The sequence below is a fragment of the Brienomyrus brachyistius genome, chromosome 1 (assembly GCF_023856365.1).
Source record: "Brienomyrus brachyistius isolate T26 chromosome 1, BBRACH_0.4, whole genome shotgun sequence".
NCBI lineage: Eukaryota > Metazoa > Chordata > Actinopteri > Osteoglossiformes > Mormyridae > Brienomyrus > Brienomyrus brachyistius.
Window position 1 is genome coordinate 12,415,332 of NC_064533.1, and position 24,059 is coordinate 12,439,390.

The window sequence follows — 24,059 nt, forward strand, 5'->3', positions numbered from 1 at the left end:
CTGCCGAGTGATTGGCTGAAGAGCGCTGACGTAATTGGCGCGCTCTTCGGAAGGAAAATGAAGAAATGATCCCTGTTTGAGGATTTATGCCGCGAGCTTGCGATATAGATTAATTATTATTTATAGGTGAAGTATAAAGCATTCACATTTTTAATCATTAAGTTTTGGTACAATAGTAAAAGCTACATCATTTTCTAGGAAGCATAGTACTGTGTGATTAACGACAGGGTTATAGGCTAGTTGTCATATGACGTTTTCAGATTTTGTGTGTAATATTGTTGTAAAACGAAGTACTGCTGTTTCCCTCCGTGCTTGTTTATGTCCTTATGGTAGGTGGCGAATGACAGGAGCTGCAGGGACTCTTCAGTTTCATGCAGACATGGCAACAACAACTCTTGAGTTCCCATTTCCGTACGAGCCGTATTCTATCCAGAAAGAGTTTATGGAGGCTTTGTACACCACCATCGATGAGGGGAAGATTGGGATTTTTGAGAGCCCTACTGGGACAGTGAGTTTAATTACTTCCATTACTATATGTTATACAGAGATAGATTGCTTTAATGGATTGCAGAATGTAATTGATTGATGTAATGGGGTTTCATACTTTATGCTTACAAGACATGATGGGAAATATTATGTTACTGTGCTAAGTTTTATAATGTCCTCAACTGACATTCAGATTTTTCGAATATATATATTTTTTCTCCTAAATCTAGTTCACATGGTTCACAGCTAAAATGGCTGGTATGGTTTTTGCTGGATTTTAGGGCAAGTCTCTGAGCCTGATCTGCGGAGCCCTCACCTGGCTGCGTGACCACGAGGAGAAGAAGAAGCAGGAGGCAGTGGGCCTTCTGGAGGAGAGCGCCGTCACCATGGACAGCTCCTCCACCCAGCCCCCGCAGGAGCACTGTTCCTCCCCAGCCCTCTCGTCCTCCACAGAACCTGACTGGATTGCGGACTTTGTGCAGAAGAAGGCAGAACGGGACCTGATGGACAAACTGAAGGTAGTGCAGCATGAAAGTAAACAGGGGGGGGGGGGGCTTCACAGCATTCTTGGGTGGTGAAACCATGAGCCCCTGCACTCCTGGGGCTGCTCCCGATTGACCAGTCAATTATCTCCATCTGAAGCACGGAATAAGTCAGAGTCACAGAGTTTTATTGTCAATTCCTTTACATGTACTAGCCATATACAGATATCGAGATTACGTTTTCCACTGTCCCTTGCGTACATTAGACAAACAATACAGGACGGGACGAACTATAAAGTGCACAGACAGAATATAGACAGAATAAACGCCAAGTTCATTTGAGGCCGTCTGGCTATTAAAGGCAGATCTGTGCTGTGTGACCTTCTTGTGAATGTCCATTGTTCGTGCGTGCAGCGCCAAGGGGATTCCTGGCCAGTGCAGCCTATTTTGGTGAGAGGTTACGTCATGAAGCAGGTGCTTAGCTTCACTTTCAGTTTTCTGTCCAGGAGGAGGCGATCAGGAGGAGGAAGAGGGAGGAGAGGATGGAGCTGATCAGACACAACGTGCAGCTTCAGTATGCACTGAAGCACAAGGTAGCTAAATCATACCCCCCCCCCCACAGAGCAGAGCTGAGAGGTTCTTCCTGCGCTGCACTGGTTTCCTTTGGGTACTTCGGCGTGCACCCCCAGACCAAAGGTATACAGTTAGACTATTTGGTATCTGTAACTGGCCTTCTGTAGTGTGCGAATGTGCGTAAGTGGGAGCAGGTATATGCCTGGGAATGGACTGGAATCCAGTCCACAGCCTCCACCCATGATAAGCAGTTAAACAATGGATTTATTATCAGCTCCAAGATGACAAACCTTTCGGTTACTGTTTAATTTGCAGGAGCTGCGTTTACGGTTTCTTTCTACCTGGTCTGATGAATAGAATAGTATTGTAAATATTTTGACAAGATAATGGGCCTCGTGCCCATTGCTTCCGGGATAGGCTCCGGACCCCCCGCGACCCAGTAGGATAAGCGGTTTGGAAAATGGATGGATGGATAGTTAACATTTGCATTCATGATGGATGTTTCTATGGATTACTTTATGGTGCTAATTTTTAAAACCCAAAACCATTAACTGGCTCCTGTGTAATGACAGGTTTCTATTTGTGGTTAAGGTGTCTCATTACATTGTTTGAGGTTTCTGATAGTAAAGAAAAATCGTTTCTGTTAAAACGTGTTTTTTCACATTCCTAAAGTAATGGCTTTTTGGAGAAAAATGTTTTTCATTGTGATTAGTAGAATATGTGGTCAGCTGCCGCGTGGCTGAATAGTGGGTGAGTTTTTGAGGTACCCTCCATGCTTGATGTAAAATATCCATCTGCTGCAGGTGGTACGGTCTCTGTTTTTCCCATGCAGGCATCTTGTTCTTGGGGAAAATGCCCACTGCCGTAGTACCCGGGGCGACCATGCGGTGTGGCAGATAGGTGTGTGACAGCCCTCACTTGCCGCTTATCACCAGAGTGACCAGGACCAGGAGGCGAGGCGTCTGCTGCGGCTCAGTGCCGAAAGCGGCGAGGTGGACGGGAAGGGGGCGGTGCTTGATGACGGAGAAGAGGAGCTGATCGTGGCCGACTACGAGAGTGACGATGACGGCAAACCGAAGAACAGGTGGGGGTCTGGCTGGAATCGAGGCGGCCAGTGACGTGTGAACTGTCTCGGCTCACTGCCTGTAGCCACTAGAGTCTTCGCCTTTCGTCTTCGAGTTTTTGTGTCGTTTTGTGTCGAAAAGAAGGCCCCCAAACTATTTTAGTAAATTTTTGCTTTAGCGGAATTGTTTCATCCGATTTAACTTGCAAATTGACAATTTCTTTTCAGAGTTGCAAGTTGTTAATGTGTTATTAACCATGGGGAAAGAAGATTCTAAAAGCAATAGTAATTCTATTCGCGTAGATGGATTGATTTGAGCTGATGGAATTGGACTGGAATATGGAGCCACGTTCAGTAAAGAAAATGGAACTCAGACTGGTTTATGTGATTGCATATCTGAAGCAATTTAGGTGTGAAATAAGCCTGGATGTACACAAGCAATGGATTAAGGTTGTCACCCATCGTTTACGGGTGCACTTTATCTTTGAGTTGTTACACAGAAATACCCAGCATTACACTTCCTTCATTTTGTCTTAGTTTCTTTTTTTTCTAATGAAAAATCCTGTTTTTGATATTTTGTTGCATTTGGTAGCCCCAGCATTATGCTGTGTAATGCATGGTGTAAGGTGTGTAACTTTAGGGTACTTAACCTCACATTGTTAATCTGTTTTGTAGCGTTTGTGATGAGGAGGAAGATGATTTGGAAGAAGACCATGTGACTAAGGTTCGTGACTGAGTCCTTTAAGACATTTGGTCTTGTTTTGCTTTGTGAGTGTTTAAGCAGCCATATGTCTGGCTGATGGACTCCAAATCCCATGATTCTTTGCACTTAGATATACTACTGCAGCCGCACGCATTCCCAGCTGGCCCAGTTTGTGCACGAGGTGCAGAAGAGCCCTTTCAGAGAAGAAGTCAGGGTGGTGTCCCTGGCCTCTCGGCAGGTGAGCGCAGGGCCTCTGAGAACTGACAGTCTCTGTGCTGGTCCGCAGTGTAATCCACAGTGTAGTGTACAGTGTAGTCTGCAGTGTAGTTTACAGCGTAGTCGGCAGAGTGAAATTAATGTAATGTCCACAAGGCAACCGAACCATCAAAAAACATGAGCACTGCCTTGACTGAAAGCCAAATCAAGCTGGATGTATTGTGTTACCTGTGACATAACATTTTTCATTTGCAGAAACGTTTTCATCGATAGCAATATTTAATAACGGGCGATAAAACCAAAGGTCATTAGCAGTTAGTTGGCAAGTATGGTATAATTCAGCACTGGATTCCCATTGCACAGGCACTGTAGCCTGCTCCCACCAGGAGGCGCTGATGCGTGTTCGTTTCCTCACAGAACCTGTGCATCAACGAGGAGGTGCGACGACTAGGCAGCGTGCAACTCATCAACGACCGTTGCATGGAGATGCAGAGGAACAAGCATGGTGAGTCCGACCCGCCCTCCTGCACGAGCTGAAACCTGACACTGTCCTCTCGGGTTTCCGCTCCATATTCTCTTTCTTTACATGCACACACCTGGGGAACGTGGCAGGGACACCTGAGATCTCACAGGTGTCGCGAACCCCCAACCCCAGAGATCCACAGAGCAGCGTTAACGGCTGTGTCACTGTGTCATCCCAATCCCTCTGGGTGTATCCACTGAAGCAGTTATTCACAGTAACATCATGTCACCGAGATGCGTTTGAGCACATAAGCCATTGTTTGGAATTCGAGATGGGACAAATTTTAAATCCTATCCTGACAGTCGGTGACCTCACTCCCCCACCCAGGAAAAGTGGAGAAATCCACGGATTCGGAACCCAAGCGGAGACGGCGAGAGCCCAAGGCGGTGTGCCCCTTCTCCGGACACGAGGCGCTGCTGGGCCTGCGCGACGAGACCCTGGTCAAGGTCCGGGACGTTGAAGAAATGGTGGTGCTAGGCAGGGAAACCAAGGCCTGTCCTTACTATGGGGGCCGTCTGGCTGTGCCTGCCGCACAGGTTAGGCTCCTGGAGCCCCCCGCTTTTCCTTACGCCCCTCCCACCTTACCTCACCAAGGCCCCAATCTGATATCAACACACACCCAGTTCATGCTTCCTCCAGTCCAGTAATGGCATCAGTATTATGGTTAAGGGTTTTTTTGTACAATATGCTGTCTAATAACGCCAAGCCAATGCTCAGAAAATGTCATGTGTAGTTGTTACAGTTTCATCACGTCCCTTGTGTTTCCCAAGTTGTAGTTAATCTGAAGGGTTTTTGGGTCAGATTTGGTTATTTTTTTGTAAGATATCAACCTATTTTTAAATTGTAGTTTAACATGAGCTTCCTGGTAATGACTTTTTTGATAGAAAGTGTACTGTAGCAAGACCGTGACATCTTACCCAGCAGGCCAAGCGAGCCAAGTCTGGGAGAGGGGACTCTTCGAGAATTATGGCTCGTTCGTACCCAAAAGGGCGGAACGATGCAGAAAGTTCCTCAGAGCTGTATTTTGTTGGCCAGATATGACTCCTGCAGCTGTGTGGACACGTACCCACTGCACGTGTTCTGGAGGGGAGAACGTGATGATTTAGTACGCAGTTTTCCCGTTGTTATTGCTGTGCCTGAACGCTTAGTACTTTTTTTTTCCCAGTAAATGTTTTTTTTTGGGTTTAGTTTTTTTCTTAAAATGGTGGCTTTTCAGATGATTTTCCTTGTTGCCTGTCTTTTTAACCTCCTGAGATCCAGCAATTAATTTTTGTTTAGAAGACACGCTTTTGCTCACATCTCTTATGATATACATGCCACTCCGTAAAGTTCTGCTGTGTCTTAAAGAGGTCAGTAAGGGATGTATGATGACATTGCTTATGTGACCTACTTCCTCTTCCTGTCAAATCAAAATTTGAATCGATATTAAGAGAATTTTCCTGGATCTCAGAATGTAAAGACTCTGCTTTCTTGTGCTATTCTGACTGCCAGGGGTTTATGTGGTTTGTGTGTGTGGGAATTATGTTTATCTCTCTCTCGCTCTCTCTCTCTGTCTCTGTCTCTCTCTCTCTCTGTCTCTCTGCCCAGCTCGTGGTACTGCCCTACCAGGTTCTGCTCCATGAAGCTACGCGCCGAGCCTCGGGCATCAAGCTCAAGGACCAAGTGGTCATCATCGATGAGGCGCACAACCTCATGGACACCATTGCCTGCATCCACAGTTCTGAGATCATGGGGACCCAGGTCAGGATGCTACGTGCAATCCGGATCTGTTGACTTTCTGAACTACCAGGTTCTCTACAGTATCTGCCTTTTTTGGTTTGAGACGTTAAGAAGAACTGGGTACCACCACTGTCAGTTCTGTCCCTGTTTTTACTGACTGGTTCTGTTTTCAGCTCTGCTGTGCCCATTCCCAGATGACCCAGTACATGGAACGGTACAGGTGAGGAACATCTCAGTTGTACTAGGTCCATCTTTACCACTAGTGTCACTGAGACTGAAACAAGACCCTGAATGAGGCTGACCACTGGCCCCTGACCTTGTGTGATACAAGCCAAGCACTTATTTTCCACCTGTGTGCTGCTGTCCAGCCACATGACGTATAGGTGCATTCATAAGCACTGCCAAGCTGGTTAGGGATCATAAGAATGATAACGTAGCGCTGTACTGTACAATGGGGATAATGAATAAATTATATGGATAGGTAAGTAGGATATTTTAAATTCTAACATGGGAAGACCTCATATTGACACAGGATGGCCAATAAATTAGCTTATGTCAACCTCACTGACATTTTATTTGAACTTCCTAGAGTTTTGAGCACCGACGCTGTTGATCTTGATCTCGGTTCAATTAAATAGCAAGACCAAAGTCTGGTGGATGCTTTTGGTCTGTGGGTCTGGGATTTTGGGGACTCCGGCCTGTGCTGGAATGAGCAATATGATGGGAGGTTTTGGTTACCTTTGATCGGAGTGTTTCAGTGAAAGCTTGGCCTTGATGCTTTTCTCACAAGCTGTTTTGTTTCGCGGGTGAGCTCCCTCAGGAGGCCGCAGATCGCCTTCGATTTGAGGCGCTGTGTTTCCTTTATGAGCCACACAGTGGCAGCACAATGCTGCCTATGAATAGGGATTTGGGTCTTTGATGTTGGCCAATCCAAGTATTCTGCTTGGAGATGCTTCACCTCTACAGGTTACTCGAGAAGGCATGCATCTGAGGAGCTGATTATATAAATAGCAAGAGAAAAACTGCCCTTAATTTCTCAGATTCAAATCTGAATGCTCTGTGGTGCAAATATTATCATTGTTTTGTCATGGGAAACTAGCTTATCATCACTTTTTATCTGGAGTATAGAAATAATGCATCAGAAGAAAAGGACTGATCTTCTGAGAATTTATGAAATGGCAGTTTTATAAGGTTTTTTTTTTTTTGTAAGAGGCAAATGAAAAACGAACGCTAGGGATTCTGTTTACAGCGTCGGTCTGATGTGGAGCACTCACCAGCACATCCAGAAGTTCTCCAGCAGAGCTGTCTGATTTTGTGTTTATCATCCAGGAATCGCCTGAAAGCCAAGAACCTCATGTACGTCAAACAGATCCTGTTTGTGCTGGAGGGTTTGGTCCACGTGCTTGGGGGTGAGTGTTGGGGATATGAGGCAGTGCAACTGTAAGATAACGGCAAAGTGGGTTATGCAGAACTCACCGTAACTGTAAGGATCCGTGAATTTGTGGGTTTTTGTCCTGACGCTCTTGGTCCGTGGTGTGTTTCGGCAGGCAGAGTTGATCAGAATCCACATAGCCAGGTGACCCAGGCAGGTAAGGTAGAGGTACAATCCTCCTTATTCCTTGAGAATAATATAGCCTTGGGTCGATTCATTTAGACTTTTATTGGACCGAATGGAAAATGATTCTGCTTATTTTGCACACAGGAACAGAGATGCTGACAATCAATAACTTCCTCTTCAGAGCACAGATTGATAATATTAACCTCTTCAAGGTAATTCACTGCTGAGGATTGTGCACTCAGTGCAGTTTGCAGTGACACTGAGAAATATGGGGCATACAGTTCACTGGATATGTTTTTCTTCTGAAAAATTGTTTAGTGAGAGGTCGCTTTAGTGAATTGAGGAAAAGGCCTCTACTGTTATTCACTGTTCATTTATCAAAGTTATTTTATTTTTTTAAAGTTTCTTGTACTTTCGCCATCAAAAGAGAAGTGGGTAGATGTTTAGAGAATCGTGGAGCGGAGCTTCATTGATCATGCGGCCTGGACATGGAGATGATGAATAGAAATATCTGCTGTCACTTGTTGTGCGATCAATCAGCCTTTTGTTGCTTTTCTCTGTTTGCTTTCCCTGCTGCTGATAAAGGTGCAGAGATACTTTGAGAAGAGCTTGATCAGCAGGAAGGTACGGTGGGAACCAGGGAATCATTTATTCACGTTATGAAGAATAAAGTTCTTCGGGACTGGTTAATCCCCCTCAAAACATCGCTGGGGTCATGTGACCAGGGTCAGACGGGGTCAGAATCGAAGCCAGATACGGGCGGCACACTGCACATGCACTTCTGCTGGCCAATTTAACTGTCATTCAATTGTCAATTAGCTCTTATCGGACCTGTATTGTGCCGGGGTCATTACACCCTGTGATTTTGCATAGTACGTGTGATTTTGCATGTGTCGTTTGTCCTAAACGTGGGAAATAATCAGTGTAGGTATATAGTGTCCCATGGGATGATGGACCCATTTACAGTGTTTCAAAGCACCTGTCAGTTGTCAAAGGTTTTCGATGCAAATCTGGTGGGTTGTGGTTTTCTGTTTGGCGCCGTTTCGTACCCTTCTGACAGTCACGTTTTCCTGTCCAGCTGCATGGATTTGTGGAGAAATACCAGGGAACAGGTGTGGCGGCAAGCGTATCCAAGAAGGAGAACCAGCGGACGGAGGGCCTGGGCCGCTTTCTGCAGTCCCTCCAGACTGGCCAGCAGGCACACGCAGGTGGGCGGGATCATGACACTCAAAAGACTGCTGGCCAATTGTCTCACTGTTTCCTTATCCCAGGACTGGCCTATTGGGTTAGACCAGGAGGTGGGGTCCTGTCATTCATACTACACTAGCCAATGGAGGCCATCTACAGCACCGTACCCTTCCTGCTGTTATTTGCTGACATCACTTCTGAGAAGTTTCTTTGCTTCATAGAAACTCTTTATTACTTCGCAGGCAGCTCTTTACTGACCAGCAGTTTTCCTTTAATTTTTCATTGGCTTCTTCTCAAACGGTGTTGGGTTTGGGGTGGATGCTGACGTTTTTCACACAGCTGTACCGCAAAAAGGCCTATTTTTCCTTTGGCTCGTGACAATCAGTCTTCCAGCTCTTTAGATCTCTGAGGCTGTCAGTATGAATATAAGCCCACACTATCTTGAAACAAACCTCTATGCTCTTCTACATCGAAAAGCCCATTGCAAATCCTGCTCTCCTGTGTAATCACTGTGCCATATGCCTCACATGACTGCGGATGCAGATCTGATTAAGGCAAATTGAAATCGGGTTGGGGGCTGTATGAGTGGGAAGTGAGATGACTTCAGTCCGCTGGAAAATCTTTATCAAGGGAAATATTGTAAATAATCCCATGTTTTTCTGAAATGGTTTCTTTTTATAAATGAGCCTCGGAAATTACAAATTTTGTTTCTGGTCTCTGTCTTGCAGCATAGTTCTTCAAATAGTTATTAATTTTGCAATTTCCTTGCAGTACCCATTCCAGATCAGAAGGTGGCAGAAGATGACAAACAGAGCAGTGTTGTCTGTCCCATGATACAGGTTGAGGGTTTCCTCTCAGCTCTCACCAATGCCAACAAAGATGGACGACTCGTAATCCAGAGGCAAGGTGTGAAAGAAATCATTTATCACCTAAAATTTTAAGTAAATTGGGATTAGGATGAAGGAATTATAATTTTTTTAAAAAAGGGGTCAGCGTGTGTCTCAGTGGGCTAAGCCTGTGTGCCTGTAATCAAAAAGTCACCGGTTTAAACCCAGCCTCAGCACGTCTGCGGGTCCTTGAGCAAGGCCCTGGGCGCCCCAACAGGTGGCTGCCCTTCACAGCCAGCTTACGCTACAAAGAGCAAGTTGAGGGAGGCAATTATCAGTTATTAATTATTATTAAAGAGAATCGCTCACCAGGACGGCACAGTGACACAGTGACTAACATTCTTGCCACACACCTGGGACCAAAGTTTGAGTCTAAATTCCAGCTTTATATGAGTGGAGTTTGCATGTTCTGCCATGCTGTGGGGGGGGGTTGTCCTTATTATTTTGTTTATAAAAATATGTCAGCTTAACTATTTCAAACCCCTCCCAGTATGTGCAGCAACCATCCAATACACCCACTTTATTTTTTGACATGACCAGTACCTCACCTTGTCTGGCTATTCAAAATCTTGTAGATTTTTTTTTAACTAATTGAATTTATTAAATAAGTAAGCTGGTGGTGAGATTTAACAAATGTGTGGAAAGGCTGATGTGCCCCCAAGGAGAAGTTCGGGAACCAAAGCGGTGTTCATCTAGCCGTCCAACTAGATATCAGTAACTTTCTGGAGAGCAGGAGAAATTCCTGATAGTTTTTAATATCTATCCATCCATTTTCCAAACCGCTTATCCTACTGGGTCACGGGGGGTCCGGAGCCTATCCCGGAAGCAATGGGCACGAGGCAGGGAACAACCCAGGATAGGGGGCCAGCCCATCGCAGGGCACACTCACACACCCTTCACTCACACATGCACTCCTATGGGCAATTTAGTAACTCCAAATAGCCTCAGCATGTTTTTGGACTGTGGGGGGAAACCGGAGTACCCGGAGGAAACCCCACGACGACATGGGGAGAACATGCAAACTCCACACACATGTGACCCAGGCGGAGACTCGAACCCGGGTCCCAGAGGTGTGAGGCAACAGTGTTAACCACTGCACCACCATGCCGCCCCAGTTTTTATTATGTTACTCTTAATTTGAATATGTTTTAATGTAAAATTGTGTTTTCAGTTCTGAGCAAAAATACACTTAATACCCAGATAAATAGCTTTAAACATTTTCTGTGATGGCATCTGCACAGTGCTGTACATCAGGAATAATGCAGATTCACTTGACTGAGTGTATTTGGACTGCAGGAGCAAACCTACACAACTGGGAGAAAATACAATTCCCACATACTTAAAAATGTGGGTAGAATTGGGACCCCCCCACCACCACCTTTGAGCTCTGAGGAAATAGCTCTCCTGCTCTTTTATATGTATATGATAATAGCATTAAGTCACAGATTGCTGTCCAATGTCTAAAAGCCTTTAGACTTTATGTGGAAAGTGCTGATGTTCTGTGGATATGAACCCAGCTCCGCTTACCATCGTGCCCTTGCTGTGGTTTCTGCTCTGACGCGTCGATCCAAAATGCCGTCCGGGCAGAGCAGTGCAGGCTAACTGGGGCCAGCTGGCTGTCTCCACAGGGACGCTGGCCCAGGGCAGCCTCAGATTCCTGCTGCTCAACCCTGCCATCCACTTTGCCCCTGTGCTGAAGGAGTGCAAGGCCATTATCATCGCGGGGGGAACCATGCAGCCGGTAGGTACCCGGGTTTCAACAGAGCACACATGTGGGTGACACGCACCCCTTGATCAGGGGGCCCTGCTCGGACCTGGGGGAGGTGCTGAAGGGAGGGGTGATGACCGGTTCTTGCACCCGCTGCTTATTCTGCAGATAGCCGACTTCAAGGAGCAGCTGCTGCTGTCGGCCGGTGTCAGCGAGGAGCGTGTCTCTCAGTTCTCCTGCGGTGAGTGCAGCCCGGGACAGAGAGCGAGACATGGCAGGATGCGAGGCTGAGGGCCGAACATCTTCACCTGATTCATGTAGCTCGCACCTCGTTGCCTTAATTCCTTGATGCAGTGTGTCCCAGCTCAGCCCCTGGGGGACCCCCAGACTGTATAGCAAGGAGCTGGGAGGGAGGAGAAACATGGACTGTCTGGGGGTCCCCGAGGACCGGGCTGGGAAACGCTGCCCTAATGCATCCAAAGTGCACCATCATGCCAAAGGTAGAAACTCTGTCCTTCTTCACTGTTCCTGAACTCTGTTTCCGGACCCGGTGGTCTGTGGGGAGATCAGGGCGGTTGGAAAAGCTCCAGGACCTGCGGCTGTGAGCAATGATTAACGCCCCTTTTCTGCAGGTCATGTGATTCCCCCGCAGAACATCCTACCCATAGTCCTGTGCAGCGGACCCTCTGGTCAGGAGCTGGAATTCACCTTCCAGAACCGGGAAACGCCACGGATGGTGGGTCACCGGATCACGGATTCATGGTTGCATTTCCGTTCAGGTTCTGATGTGCTGTTAATAAATTAATGATGTGCAAGACTGAAGTTTGTATTTAATGTCTTTCAATGCTATTATTATGCATGTTTTGTGAATGATGTATATTTTGGTTCATAATCTGGAGGTCAGTATTTGACATCTCACTGACCTTCTCATTGTAATCATTATAAAGCTATGCTGGTGTGTACGTGTGGAGGGCTGGGGGGGGGTGGGTCACCCAGTATTGCTCTGCCGTATTGGACCCACGGCCTCTCTGTCTGACCATCTACCACAGATGGACGAGACTGGCCGCGTGCTGTCCAACCTGTGCAACGTGGTGCCGGGAGGCCTGGTGTGCTTCTTCCCCTCCTATGAGTATGAGCGCAGGGTTCTGGCCCACTGGAACAGCACTGGCGTTCTGGCCCGGCTGGCCGCCAGAAAAAAGGTGCGTCCCCAACAACAAGTGCGACAGAAAGCGGAAAATGGACACAGGCAAACGGGTCCACTGTGCTTCCTGTAACCTTGATTGCTGAAAATTGTAGAAGCGTAACACAGAGGCTGTCCGGCCAAGTATGGAAGAGTAAATACCGTGAGAGAGCCTGGTGATCAGTGCCCTGACCCTGGCTGAGCACCGAGGCCTGGTGCCCTGTACTCACTGCCTCTCACAGACCTCTGTGGCCATCAGATCTTCCAGGAGCCCAGGAAGGCCAGCCAGGTGGAGCAGGTGCTGAAGGAGTACTCCAGATGCATCCAGGTCTGTTGGGGTCCGTCCCGCTAGTCCTCCTCTGCTTCACTTGGAGTTAATTGGGGCTGTATTGAAGAGATGCTCTGTGTGCCAGCATGTCCAATCTACCCCCGATTACTGCTTTGAGTGTGATGAGTCAAATTAACCTGGATACTGAAAACACACAGGTTAGATAATGGCTGACGTTCCCGCAAGCTGTTTTTGTCCCAGAGGATTCTGGGTAGATTATTCTGTTTTGAAGTAAGTGTGGGTAACTTGTGAATTGATGAGCTTTTGTGGTTCATCTCCATCCCTCCCTGTCCCCACAGGACGGCAGGCAGTCGGGTGCCATTCTGTCCGGGGCTCTGCTCTTTTCTGTGGTGGGGGGCAAGATGAGCGAAGGCATCAACTTCTCCGATGAGTTGGGCAGGTGGGTGCGACTCTGGACCCTAGTGTCTGCCCGCTCCGTGGACTTCGTTGTCCTTTAATCTTCAGCCTAGTAACATGTATCTTGGATGTGCAAAGGCTTTTGATATAGAAAATATAGCATTTCAGGAAAATGCCAGGCTTTGTCCAATACCGATACTCAGAAAAATCCTATAGAAAAGTTTTCAGAATTATGAGGGTGAGGGGCATGTTGCCCAGACAGGCTGCAGCATGCTGCCTACTCTACTTTTGTGGACAGTGATTCTATTTCTCGGCCGCCCTTGAATTTAAGGGATATTTGGGGTTTATCCCTTAAGCGGTTCTTAGGGGGCCTGGGCTGATTCGGTGTTGCGCGTGCTTTTCAGAAGCTGGAGGGGGGGAATAAATCCTCTTGGAGTCCAGCACTCCCGCAGGGGGGCCCGACCCGTAGCGCGTCAGAGGGGATGTCGTATTGGGAGCCACGCGTTTAGCTGGCATCGCTTCCGCTGGATTACGTGACATAAACATTCTTGCGGGTCAGGGTTTCCTGAGCAACAGGCCACTTTCCACTGGGAGTTTGTTGCGGCGTCAGCAGTACAGTCAGGCTATATGTTTATTCCTGACTCTTAAAGTGACCGAATGGGTACTAGAGAAATTGGCCCAGGCCTCATCCTCCTGTTCACACACCCTGGATGAACAAGCCCCCTCTTAGGCAGTATTTGTGCTTTTAATTCCCTTAATCAGTTCTTTCATTGTTGTGGCTCTTTTTAATTCTTGTAGTCGTTTGAAACGTGTGAATTGGGGAATAGTAGTTTCCTGACAAAGCAGAGTGTGGACAATGGGTAATGGGTAGACCATGCAGTGTTGACCAGCATGTTTGTTTTGCCTGTTAGTTTGCTGCTAACTTGCTGGATGATGTCCAGACCCTGTGAGTCCCTGTAATCCTCAGAGCAGGTGACGTCTCTCTGTCACCTTCCTCTGTCTAGATGTGTTGTCTTGGTGGGAATGCCGTACCCCAACATCAAATCTCCAGAGCTCCAGGAGAAGATGGCCTACTTGGACAAGCACATGGTTGGTAGGCTTCAAGGTCACTGGAAGATGCCCCCCCCCAGCCAAAGCTATGCTTTTTACTTATTTGTATGAGTATCCTATTCTGTTATATAAGTTAATAATAATAATGAATGAATGAATGAATGAATGATACTTTATAGATCCCCGTAGGGAAATTGACTTTTCATCTCCGCCATAATGTTCTCCATGAGACGCACAGATGAGAGCAAACTTCGGGAACACAGTGAAGAACAGCCACTAATGGCACCCGGGGAGCTGAGGGTAAAGGGCCTTGCTCGAGGGCCCACAGATATGGGCCCGAACCGGAGACCTTCCAGTCAGAGGCACAGGCTTAGCCCACTGAGCCACATACCTCTGTTAGCGGTAGCAGCAGTCTGTAGTACACTCTAGTCTAAAGCAGTAATGCCGTGCATACTGCATACACATCCCTGTTTAACGTTTCACTGCAGCCCCACGGTGGACAGAGCCCCGGCAAGGCACTAGTTGAAAACCTCTGCATGAAGGCTGTCAACCAGTCCATTGGTAAGGCCTGTGATGGGTAGGGGGGCACATTACTCTTGGGGCTCTTCTCCACTCATTCGAAAAGGTGCCCACCCTTCATGTTCTTCCGCAGGAAGGGCTATCCGTCACCGTGGTGACTATGCCTGCATCGTGCTGCTAGATCGACGCTATTCCCGGCCTGGCACCCTCCAGAAGCTGCCGGAGTGGATCAGGATCCGCACCCAGGTCCAGCCCACATTTGGACCCGCTTTTGGTGGCATCAGGAAGGTGAGCCTGCTCTGATGTGGTACATTCCATGATGAGCAAAGCATTCACATAGTTTGGTTGGTTTCTCTGTATTGTGGCAACATGCAGCCTAGTGGGTTTTGGATTTTTGCCCGCGTCCAGAAGGTTGTGGTTTCAAATCTTATGATCGGCAGAGTAATCGTATCGCTTGCTCTTCAGCAAGATCCTTGGACCCTACAGCTGGCCCTGCTCTCTGATCCTCATCTGTACTTTGCTTTGGACAGAAGCTTCTGTTAAATGTAAATGTTTTTGCTACCGCCCGTTACAGAAAAAGCTGGAATTCAGAAATATATATTAGACAGTAGTTCATAAAGCTTAAGAATGGAAACCTGATTCTGTAATTGTCCTGTTCTGTGTTCAGCTCAGCAGAATTTGCTGGAAAAGTGACCCAGACTGAGTAAAGTTCTGCTCTGCATTGTTGATAATAGATTTATTTTCCTGAAACGACCACCCTGTTTTTTTGCATGAGGGGAGATCTCCCGCTATGCCCCACAAATGTTTTGGTCCCAGTAAACAGTTTGGCCTGTCGAGGCACACTGGCTTTCCTGGGAAACGCAGAGCTACACTCCACAAGCGAGCCTGCAAATGTTGCCGGGTCGTACTTCCCAAGTGAGCCTATTAATGCATGTGCAGGAATACCGTTCCAGCTGGAGGCTGCAGGAGGCTGTCTTATGGAATTTAATACATTGTTTCCTGATCCATAGTTCTTCATGGAGAAAAAGCAGCAGCAGCAGTAGTAGGGAAAGCAACCCTATGACCCCAGCAGATGGCGGATGGGAGGTTCTGGGTAAAAAAGCCACAGCGATACCATGGAAGAGAGAATGCTGTTGTTTATTGTTCTGGCAAAGGGCCAGAACTGCTGTCTTAAATAACCCCATTTATGTCATTGTTTTTAAAGTGGTTCTGTTGAGTAGGATTAATTTATAAAAATGTTCATATTGTTCTGTTATATTTAAGTCTATAATCCATTTATGTTTAACAGATATATGCAAATTATTGCTTCTTCTTTTGCCTTTAGTAATACACAAAAAATGTACAAGTAATTCAGTTACTGTTGAATTTTCATTAAAAACACATGCTCATGTTTGCATTTGCTTTGACTTTAATGTGTTTGATATAAACCTAAAGTTGAGAACCTTTAGATGTGTGTGTTTGTATAAGTAATGTAAAAATTAAATTCTATTTTATGTCCTTCATAAAGTACAAAAGGCAACCATATCATAGAGGTAAAACACCCACATTTAAAAAATGTTTTCATGAAAGTCTGTAACAGTAGAGTGAAGGAACTGACCAGTGGCTGGGCTACTGATGTATGGTATGATGATGACCATTGAATGTTTCTCAACTTTTTAACCCTAAAAAAACTCACCACTTCCAGAGATGAGATATATATATATATTATTTATTTAAAATAGAATGTTTCCTGGGGGCTGGGGAGGGCACCTGCGGGAGAGAGACAGATATTGATCATGTAAACATCCTTCAGCAGTGCAGTAGTCATACTTGACATATTTTTTTGGGATGGTTAGGGGGGCGGGGCACATGCAGCCATGGTACCTAAGCTCTGCTCAAGTGAGATCTGAGTTACAGGGAAAGGTCCATAGACCTCGTTTACATACTGCTGTTCTGCAGACTTCCAGTAGGGGCTCCATGTCAGGAAAGAGCGAGGGCTATGCTCTCTCTCAAGTACACACAGAGTCTCAGAGTAGGACAAAGCAGCGAAAATAAAGTACCATACCTGAGTTGTTGGGACTGAACGTGAAGCCCCGGTTTGCTCCAAACTACAGCGGAGAAATGCCCTCCTCCAAATTGGCCTCTCATGCGGGATGGGGGCCGTAAGGTGACGTGGACCTCAGGAGCAATTTGCAGCAGCAGAAGAATCCATGCCTGCATCAGCAGCACCACTGCCTGTACCCGGTCGTCCCATGCGGGGGACAGACCAAGTGCCGCGTTGCCATACAGGCAAAAGGTCATCCAGGCCACCCACAGCAGGACTGAGGCCAGGCAGGTGATGAGCAGCCACGTGGTCCTGCATCTCCACCGTGGCTGTTGCCTCCACAGGCTGCAGGCCGCGCCCGCCAGTGCTGCTAGTAAGCGGTGGCCAATGCGAAGTCCAGCGGCTGGTACTCACAGGCTGGCTGGCATTTGGCCATCGTGGCTAGAAAGATCCACTCGGGATCCACCACGGCCAAGGCCACCGCCAGCCCTACCAGGTGACCAGTCCTGGGGCTATGAGCACCCTGCCCCAACCGGCGCAGTCGCAGACCCTGGAACGCGAGGCAGGTGTTGCAGACTGTAAGCAACACCCCCCTCAGGACACGCCGGGCGAAGCAGAGGCTCTCGTGGTGCTCAGCAATATATCCGAGGCTGAGGCCACAGAGCCCAAATATGGCAGCGAGCAGCAGGAGTAGCGGCGCCACCCCGCTGCGCTCCTCAGCCTCTTATCTGCCGCAGGCGACACAGTACCACCAGGAGCAGGATCAGCGAGGCGAGGGCCGCCGCCGCTGCCATCACCACCACCACCAAGCCCCACACTGCATCCAGCTCACACAAGGCCATGCAGGGCCTTGTGAGAATGGAGCTGGATCCAGAAGGAGAAGCTCCATCAGAAGAAAAGCTGACCCCCACCAGGGACAGGATGAGGAAGGTGAAAAAAGGAAAAGAGGGAGCCATCACTGACAGGGAGAGAAAAAGGAATCATTTAATGGGTTGAAGAAGTATTAGTCCATTAAAAGCAATGTAGTCTGCTGCTGTGCAGGACACATCACAGGTGACACGCTAACCATGCTGACGACTGAGCAATGGACTGCTACAGTGTGAGACTACATGCACTTTCTTAAAATGCAGGAATCAATGCTATGTCAAGCAGCTGAACAACTTCACAAGCAAATTGGCACATTATATAGGCCACCATCACTGTAAAAATGTATTATTATTTAAATTCAGGGGTCTCAAAGAAATTACTGAATCTGGCCAGCCGATATCAGAGAAAACTTAAAACCATGCAATGTCATTCCCGCGCAATTGACACCCGCCAGTCTGCACGTTTAGCGGTTGGTAGTTTAGCATCTCCCAGCGGAAATGTTAGTTTAAGACCTTTCATCTAAGTGAAGTACACATTTCGAAGGGGGGCCTTACCTTAATAGTCAACGTCTTTCACCTTCACTTGCTCTTAAAATACGTACGATGCACTCATGAATCGCTTGTGTTTGCTTCTCCCTTATCAAACGGATTATTAATTATGCTTATACTACGGGACCGTTGAATGCTTGAATCTGATTGGCTGACGAACGTTCTGAGGTGTGCAATTATTTTCAGATAAACGCAAGGCGAACGTAGTTCCAGGTAGCTCTCTTGACCACATTACAGTTCCATATCACTTCGCATAGTTAACTGTAATAACGGAAATTAGCATACAGTACCTATACAGCACACAGGACTAACAAAAACAACAACACGAAAGTAAATTTTAATATTTACGGTGAATATGAAACTTTCAACAACTGGGCTGCAGCAGTATTAGTTAGCCTAGTGTACCAACTTAAAGGCTACACATGACATTTCTCACTAGCGAGGTAATAACAGCGCTGCATCTTAAAGCAGACTAGTAGTTTCGAGACGGTGCTTTAGAACACTGTTGAGGGACACACAGACGTAGCGTAATTCATACAAGCTCTCTCTCTCTCTCTCTGTTTCTCTTTGTCTCTGTCTCTCTCGCTCTCTTTCTAATAACTTCATTATTAACTGCATTAGTTTGCTATCAACAGCTCAAGCCTCCATTGCCATCTTTAAAATGACGTTTTGGAACTAGCAAAAGAGTCGTTGGATGAGATGCGGAAGAAATAATCCTACTCACAATAGCGATTTAAGTAGAAAAACTGGACGAATCCCTTGAAATATATCATCTGATCGATGTCTTGAAGTGTGGCAACCGTAGTATAAGCGGAATAATTGACTCCGGACCGTTGAATTATTAGAAAATAATGCACACCCGAGGTCCGCTTCGCGTCGTGGCCGCATTACCACCTCGGGTGTGCATTATTTTCTAATAGTTCAACGGCCCGTCGTCAATTATTCCTTACATTGTCATTTAAGCGGTTCTATTGAGAGGGCTTAAATTTTGAAAATGTTCACATTGTTCAGTTATTTTTATGTCCAGTGTTGTGGAGTAGCTAACTGAAATTAGCTACGCTACTAACTTTACTTCTTTCAGTAGCTTATCGGTAGAGCAAGCACTTTAAAAACGCGGTAGATTTTCCAGTATTAACTATGTTTTTACAAATAACGACATCGTTAAAAATAGTACAGGTCGTCGATCGTTGTGAAAAAAAATATATTTTCGTTTCAACATTATTTTCCACGTTTTTTAATTCATCTGGTTTAAGAGTATCCTACAGCACAAATATGAAGTATCTCAGAATAAAATGGTTTTGATGTAGTCAGCTACTTTTTCTCGGTAGCTTGTAGTGTAGCTAACTACTATGCCTATATTAAAACCGTAGCTTAGCTACTTTTAATCATAGGTAGCCTAGCTTGTAGCTTGAATATCTACCGTTTAAAAGTAGGCCCCCAACACTGTTTAATTCTATAATCCTTTTATGAAACAAGCAAATGCAAATAATTGTCTCCTCTTTTGCCTTTAGTAGTACACTATAGAAATGTACAAATAATGAAATTTCTGTTGAATCTTCATGAAAAGACACGAGGGTGTGTTCAGTTTTGCAATCCGTGAATCGTTCGTTGGATTTTCCCTTTCAGAAACCAAATCTATTTATGGCCTTTCTGTTTTTAAATCATAATGAAAAAAAGTAAAAACAGAAAAAAGACTTCATGTTGAGAACTACAAAATCTGATCGCATTACACCGGTCTTATCCTCCCTTCATTGGTTACCAGTTAAGTCTTGGATTGATTATAAAATACTGCCCTTAACCTATAAAGCACTGAATGGTCTTCCACCAGAATACCTTAGATACCTGCTGACCTCTTACAACCCTCCACGCTTGCTTCGTTCTCAAGGCGCAGGATATCTGTTAGTACCTAGGGTGGAAATAGCTACGGCAGGCTGCAGAGCTTTCTCCTATAGAGCTCCTCAGCTGTGGAATGGTCTTCCGCCGGATGTGCGGGTTTCAGGCTCACTCTCAATATACAAGTCTAGACTAAAAACACGCCTGTTTAGTTTAGCTTATACTGTAGGGACGCTAGTTCTGGCTCTAGCTAATTCCTCACTCCCAGTCTGACCTACAGTGTGAGGTGTAGAGCTGGGTGGGGATGAATGTCATTGGCTTTAGATAAACTGAACTGTCAGCGCTGTCACTCTAGCTTCACAATCCCTTGTGGAATTGGAGTGCTGACATTTCAGGGACTCCCCATGCCTGCGTTCCCACTTGCCTCTCCCTCCTACTTATGCTGCCATAGCCATATCTGCCGGAGCTTGCACATTGCACTTCACATTGCACTCACCTAGCTGTTAGCACTGCCTATAGTCTCCCCTGCTTTGACTAATTGCACATTTTATTTCCCCTAACCCTACTGGAGTGTGCTGCCTGGAGGCCTCAATCTATCAAGATATTCAGCACACCCTGCTACATGTGACGTCGCCTCCTACCCATGACGTCCTTGCATCCAGCTCACTCTTCTGCCTGTGCCATCTTCCATGTATGACTTACTTCTGGTTGCCTGGCGATTGGAAGGAGAGTCGGCACCGGCTTGTCATCACCTCCCTGCTCCCCGGTTGTGTCTCAAATCCTATGATTTGGACAACGTGACTTGGCACTTAGCCATCTCTTCTATTTGACTCTCCCTGCCGGCCCCTAGAGGTTGGGCTCCCCCTTTGAGTCTGACCCCTACCAAGGTTTCTTCCTTCTGGGGAGTTTTTCCTTGCCACTGTCATCTATGGTTTCTTCACTGGGGGCTTTGCTGTATAGCGCTTTGAGACAATGTAATGTTGTGATAACGCGCCATACAAAAATAAATTTGTTCTTGCTTTTCTGTTTTAAAACCAAATGGGAAAACTGTAAAATCACCTTTTTTTGTTTCTTTTCTATGAGTAAATTCAGATCCAACGGATACCGGAGATGTAAGATATAGCCTAATGTGGACTTTGTCTTAATTTCACAACATTAACAGTCCCAGTCATAAGTTTGGAAACACCCACCCTTAGAATGGTGTATTTGTAATGTTCTCTACATTTTAGGATACAATATGAGGCCTGATTTTTTATTTGTTTTCCGCTTTTTCCCCTTCTGATTTTAAAACAGAAAAAAACAAAAAACGCTGCTGTTTTTTTAGTTTTCCTGATTTCGTTTTGAACTGGAAAACCCAAGGACAAACGATACATGGACTTTTTGCATTTGTTTGGCTTTAATGTGTTTGATATAAACCTAGAGTTGAGAACCTTTAGATGTGTGTGTTTGTATGAGTAATATAATGTAAGAATTAAATTCTATTTTATGTCCTTCGTAAAGTACAAAAGGCAAGCATTTCATACAGGTAAAACACCCACATTTAAAAAATGTTTTCATGAAAGTCTGTAACAGTAGAGTGAAGGAATTGACCAGTGGCTGGGCTACTGATGTATGGTATGATGATGACCATTGAATGTTTCTCAACTTCTTAACCCTAAAAAAACACACCACTTCCAGAGATGAGATATATATATATTATTTATTTAAAATAGAATGTTTCCTGGGGGCTGGGGAGGGCACCTGCGGGAGAGAGACAGATATTGATCATGTAAACATCCTTCAGCAGTGCAGTAGTCATACTTGACATATTTTTTTGGGATGGTTAGGGGGGCGGGGCACATGCAGCCATGGTACCTAAGCTCTGCTCAAGTGAGATCTGAGTTACAGGGAAAGGTCCATAGACCTCGTTTACATGCTGCTGTTCCGCAGACTTCCAGTAGGGGCTCCATGTCAGGAAAGAGCGAGGGCTATGCTCTCTCTCAAGTACACACAGAGTCTCAGAGTAGGACAAAGCAGCAAAAATAAAGTACCTGAGTTGTTGGGACTGAACGCGAAGCCCCGGTTTGCTCCAAACTACAGCGGAGAAATGCCCTCCTCCAAATTGGCCTCTCATGCGGGATGGGGGCCGTAAGGTGACGTGGACCTCAGGAGCAATGTGCAGCAGCAAAAGAATCCATGCCTGCATCAGCAGCACCACTGCCTGTACCCGGTCGTCCCATGCGGGGGACAGACTAAGTGCCGCGTTGCCATACAGGCAAAAGGTCATCCAGGCCACCCACAGCAGGACTGAGGCCAGGCAGGTGATGAGCAGCCACGTGGTCCTGCATCTCCACCGTGGCTGTTGCCTCCACAGGCTGCAGGCCGCGCCCACCAGTGCTGCTAGTAAGCGGTGGCCAATGCAAAGTCCAGCGGCTGGTGCTCACAGGCTGGCTGGCATTTGGCCATCGTGGCTAGAAAGATCCACTCGGGATCCACCACGGCCAAGGCCACCGCCAGCCCTACCAGGTGACCAGTCCTGGGGCTATGAGCACCCTGCCCCAACCAGCGCAGTCGCAGACCCTGGAACGCGAGGCAGGTGTTGCAGACTGTAAGCAACACCCCCCTCAGGACACGCCGGGCGAAGCAGAGGCTCTCGTGGTGCTCAGCAATGTATCCGAGGCTGAGGCCACAAAGCCCAAATATGGCAGCGAGCAGCAGGAGTAGCGGCGCCACCCCGCTGCGTTCCTCAGCCTCCGTGATCTGCCGCAGGCGACACAGTACCACCAGGACGAGGATCAGCGAGGCGAGGGCCGCCGCCGCCACCACCATCACCACCACCAAGCCCCACACTGCATCCAGCTCACACAAGGCCATGCAGGGCCTTGTGAGAATGGAGCTGGATCCAGAAGAAGCTCCATCAGAAGAAAAGCTGACCCCCACCAGGGACAGGATGAGGAAGGTGAAAAAAGGAAAAGAGGGAGCCATCACTGACAGGGAGAGAAAAATGAATCATTTAATGGGTTGAAGAAGTATTAGTCCATTAAAAGCAATGTAGTCTGCTGCTGTGCAGGACACATCACAGGTGACACGCTGACCATGCTGACGACTGAGCAATGGACTGCTACAGTGTGAGACTACATGCACTTTCTTAAAAAGCAGGAATCAATGCTATGTCAAGCAGCTGAACAACTTCACAAGCAAATCGGCACATTATATAGGCCACCATCGCTGTAAAAATGAATTGTTTAAATTCAGGGGTCTCAAAGAAATTACTGAATCTGGCCAGCCGATATCAGAGAAAACTTAAAACCATGTAATGTCATTCCCGCGCAATTGACACCCGCCAGTCTGCACGTTTAGTGGTTGGTAGCTTAGCATCTCCCAGCGGAAATGTTAGTTTAAGACCTTTCATCTAAGTGAAGTACACATTTTGAAGGGGGGCCTTACCTTAATAGTTAACGTCTTTCACATTCACTTGCTCTTAAAACACGTACGATGCACTCATGAATCGCTTGTGTTTGCTTCTCCCTTATCAAACGGATTATTAATTATGCTTATACTACGGGACCGTTGAATGCTTGAATCTGATTGGCTGACGAACGTTCTGAGGTGTGCAATTATTTTCAGATAAACGCAAGGCGAACGTAGTTCCAGGTAGCTCTCTTGACCGCATTACAGTTCCATATCACTTCGCATAGTTAACTGTAATAACGGAAATTAGCATACAGTACCTATACAGCACACAGGACTAACAAAAACAACAAAATGACAGACGATTTTCCGAAAGTAAAATGTAATATTTACGGTGAATATGAAACTTTCAACAACTGGGCTGCAGCAGTATTAGTTAGCCTAGTGTACCAACTTAAAGGCTACACATGACATTTCTCACTAGCGAGGTAATAACAGCGCATCTTAAAACAGACTTACAGTTTAGAGACGGTGCTTCAGAACACTGTTGAGGGACACACAGACGTAGCGTAATTCATACAAGCTCTCTCTCTCTCTCTCTGTTTCTCTTTGTCTCTGTCTCTCTCGCTCTCTTTCTAATAACTTCATTATTAACTGCATTAGTTTGCTATCAACAGCTCAAGCCTCCATTGCCATCTTTAAAATGACGTTTTGGAACTAGCAAAAGAGTCGTTGGATGAGATGCGGAAGAAATAATCCTACTCACAATAGCGATTTAAGTAGAAAAACTGGACGAATCCCTTGAAATATATCATCTGATCGATGTCTTGAAGTGTGGCAACCGTAGTATAAGCGGAA

At 46.4% G+C, this 24,059-nt stretch overlaps 1 protein-coding gene and 1 long non-coding RNA gene across 4 annotated transcripts; one reads left to right on the forward strand and one right to left on the reverse strand.

Moving 5' to 3' along the window:
* The first annotated feature begins 25 nt into the window (after positions 1–25).
* ddx11 (DEAD/H (Asp-Glu-Ala-Asp/His) box helicase 11) lies at positions 26–15,930 on the forward strand. Of its 3 annotated transcripts, XM_049012897.1 has the most exons (27): positions 26–126; positions 334–508; positions 768–1,004; positions 1,475–1,561; positions 2,477–2,625; positions 3,280–3,328; positions 3,438–3,545; positions 3,941–4,028; positions 4,374–4,582; positions 5,634–5,786; positions 5,939–5,985; positions 7,095–7,174; positions 7,313–7,354; positions 7,468–7,535; positions 7,909–7,947; positions 8,402–8,531; positions 9,283–9,417; positions 11,027–11,139; positions 11,275–11,347; positions 11,739–11,842; positions 12,156–12,305; positions 12,546–12,614; positions 12,914–13,014; positions 13,976–14,060; positions 14,510–14,582; positions 14,674–14,828; positions 15,551–15,930. In XM_049012897.1, the coding sequence occupies exons 2-27, from the start codon at positions 341–343 to the stop codon at positions 15,581–15,583; spliced, it is 2,745 nt and encodes a 914-aa protein (XP_048868854.1). In that variant the 5' UTR covers positions 26–126; positions 334–340; the 3' UTR covers positions 15,584–15,930. The 3 variants fall into 3 exon arrangements, with proteins under 3 accessions (XP_048868854.1, XP_048868858.1, XP_048868868.1); XM_049012901.1 differs by lacking the exon at positions 9,283–9,417; XM_049012911.1 differs by lacking the exon at positions 15,551–15,930 and having other exon boundaries at positions 13,976–14,064; positions 14,674–14,812.
* Positions 15,931–16,227: 297 nt separating this feature from the next.
* LOC125751769 (uncharacterized) lies at positions 16,228–18,826 on the reverse strand. Its single transcript, XR_007400789.1, has 2 exons — positions 17,985–18,826; positions 16,228–16,289 (listed from the first exon to the last, which is right to left on the reverse strand). It is a non-coding gene; the product is annotated as an uncharacterized LOC125751769 (long non-coding RNA).
* Positions 18,827–24,059: the final 5,233 nt, after the last annotated feature.

Bases quoted from the DNA above. Each gene is read 5' to 3' on its own strand.
- ddx11 (XM_049012897.1), top strand. From the start codon at position 341: ATGACAGGAGCTGCAGGGACTCTTCAGTTTCATGCAGACATGGCAACA. The intron at 1,005-1,474 runs GTAGTGCAGCAT...TTTTCTGTCCAG, and splicing joins ACCTGATGGACAAACTGAAG to GAGGAGGCGATCAGGAGGAG. The intron at 3,329-3,437 runs GTTCGTGACTGA...CTTTGCACTTAG, and splicing joins AAGAAGACCATGTGACTAAG to ATATACTACTGCAGCCGCAC.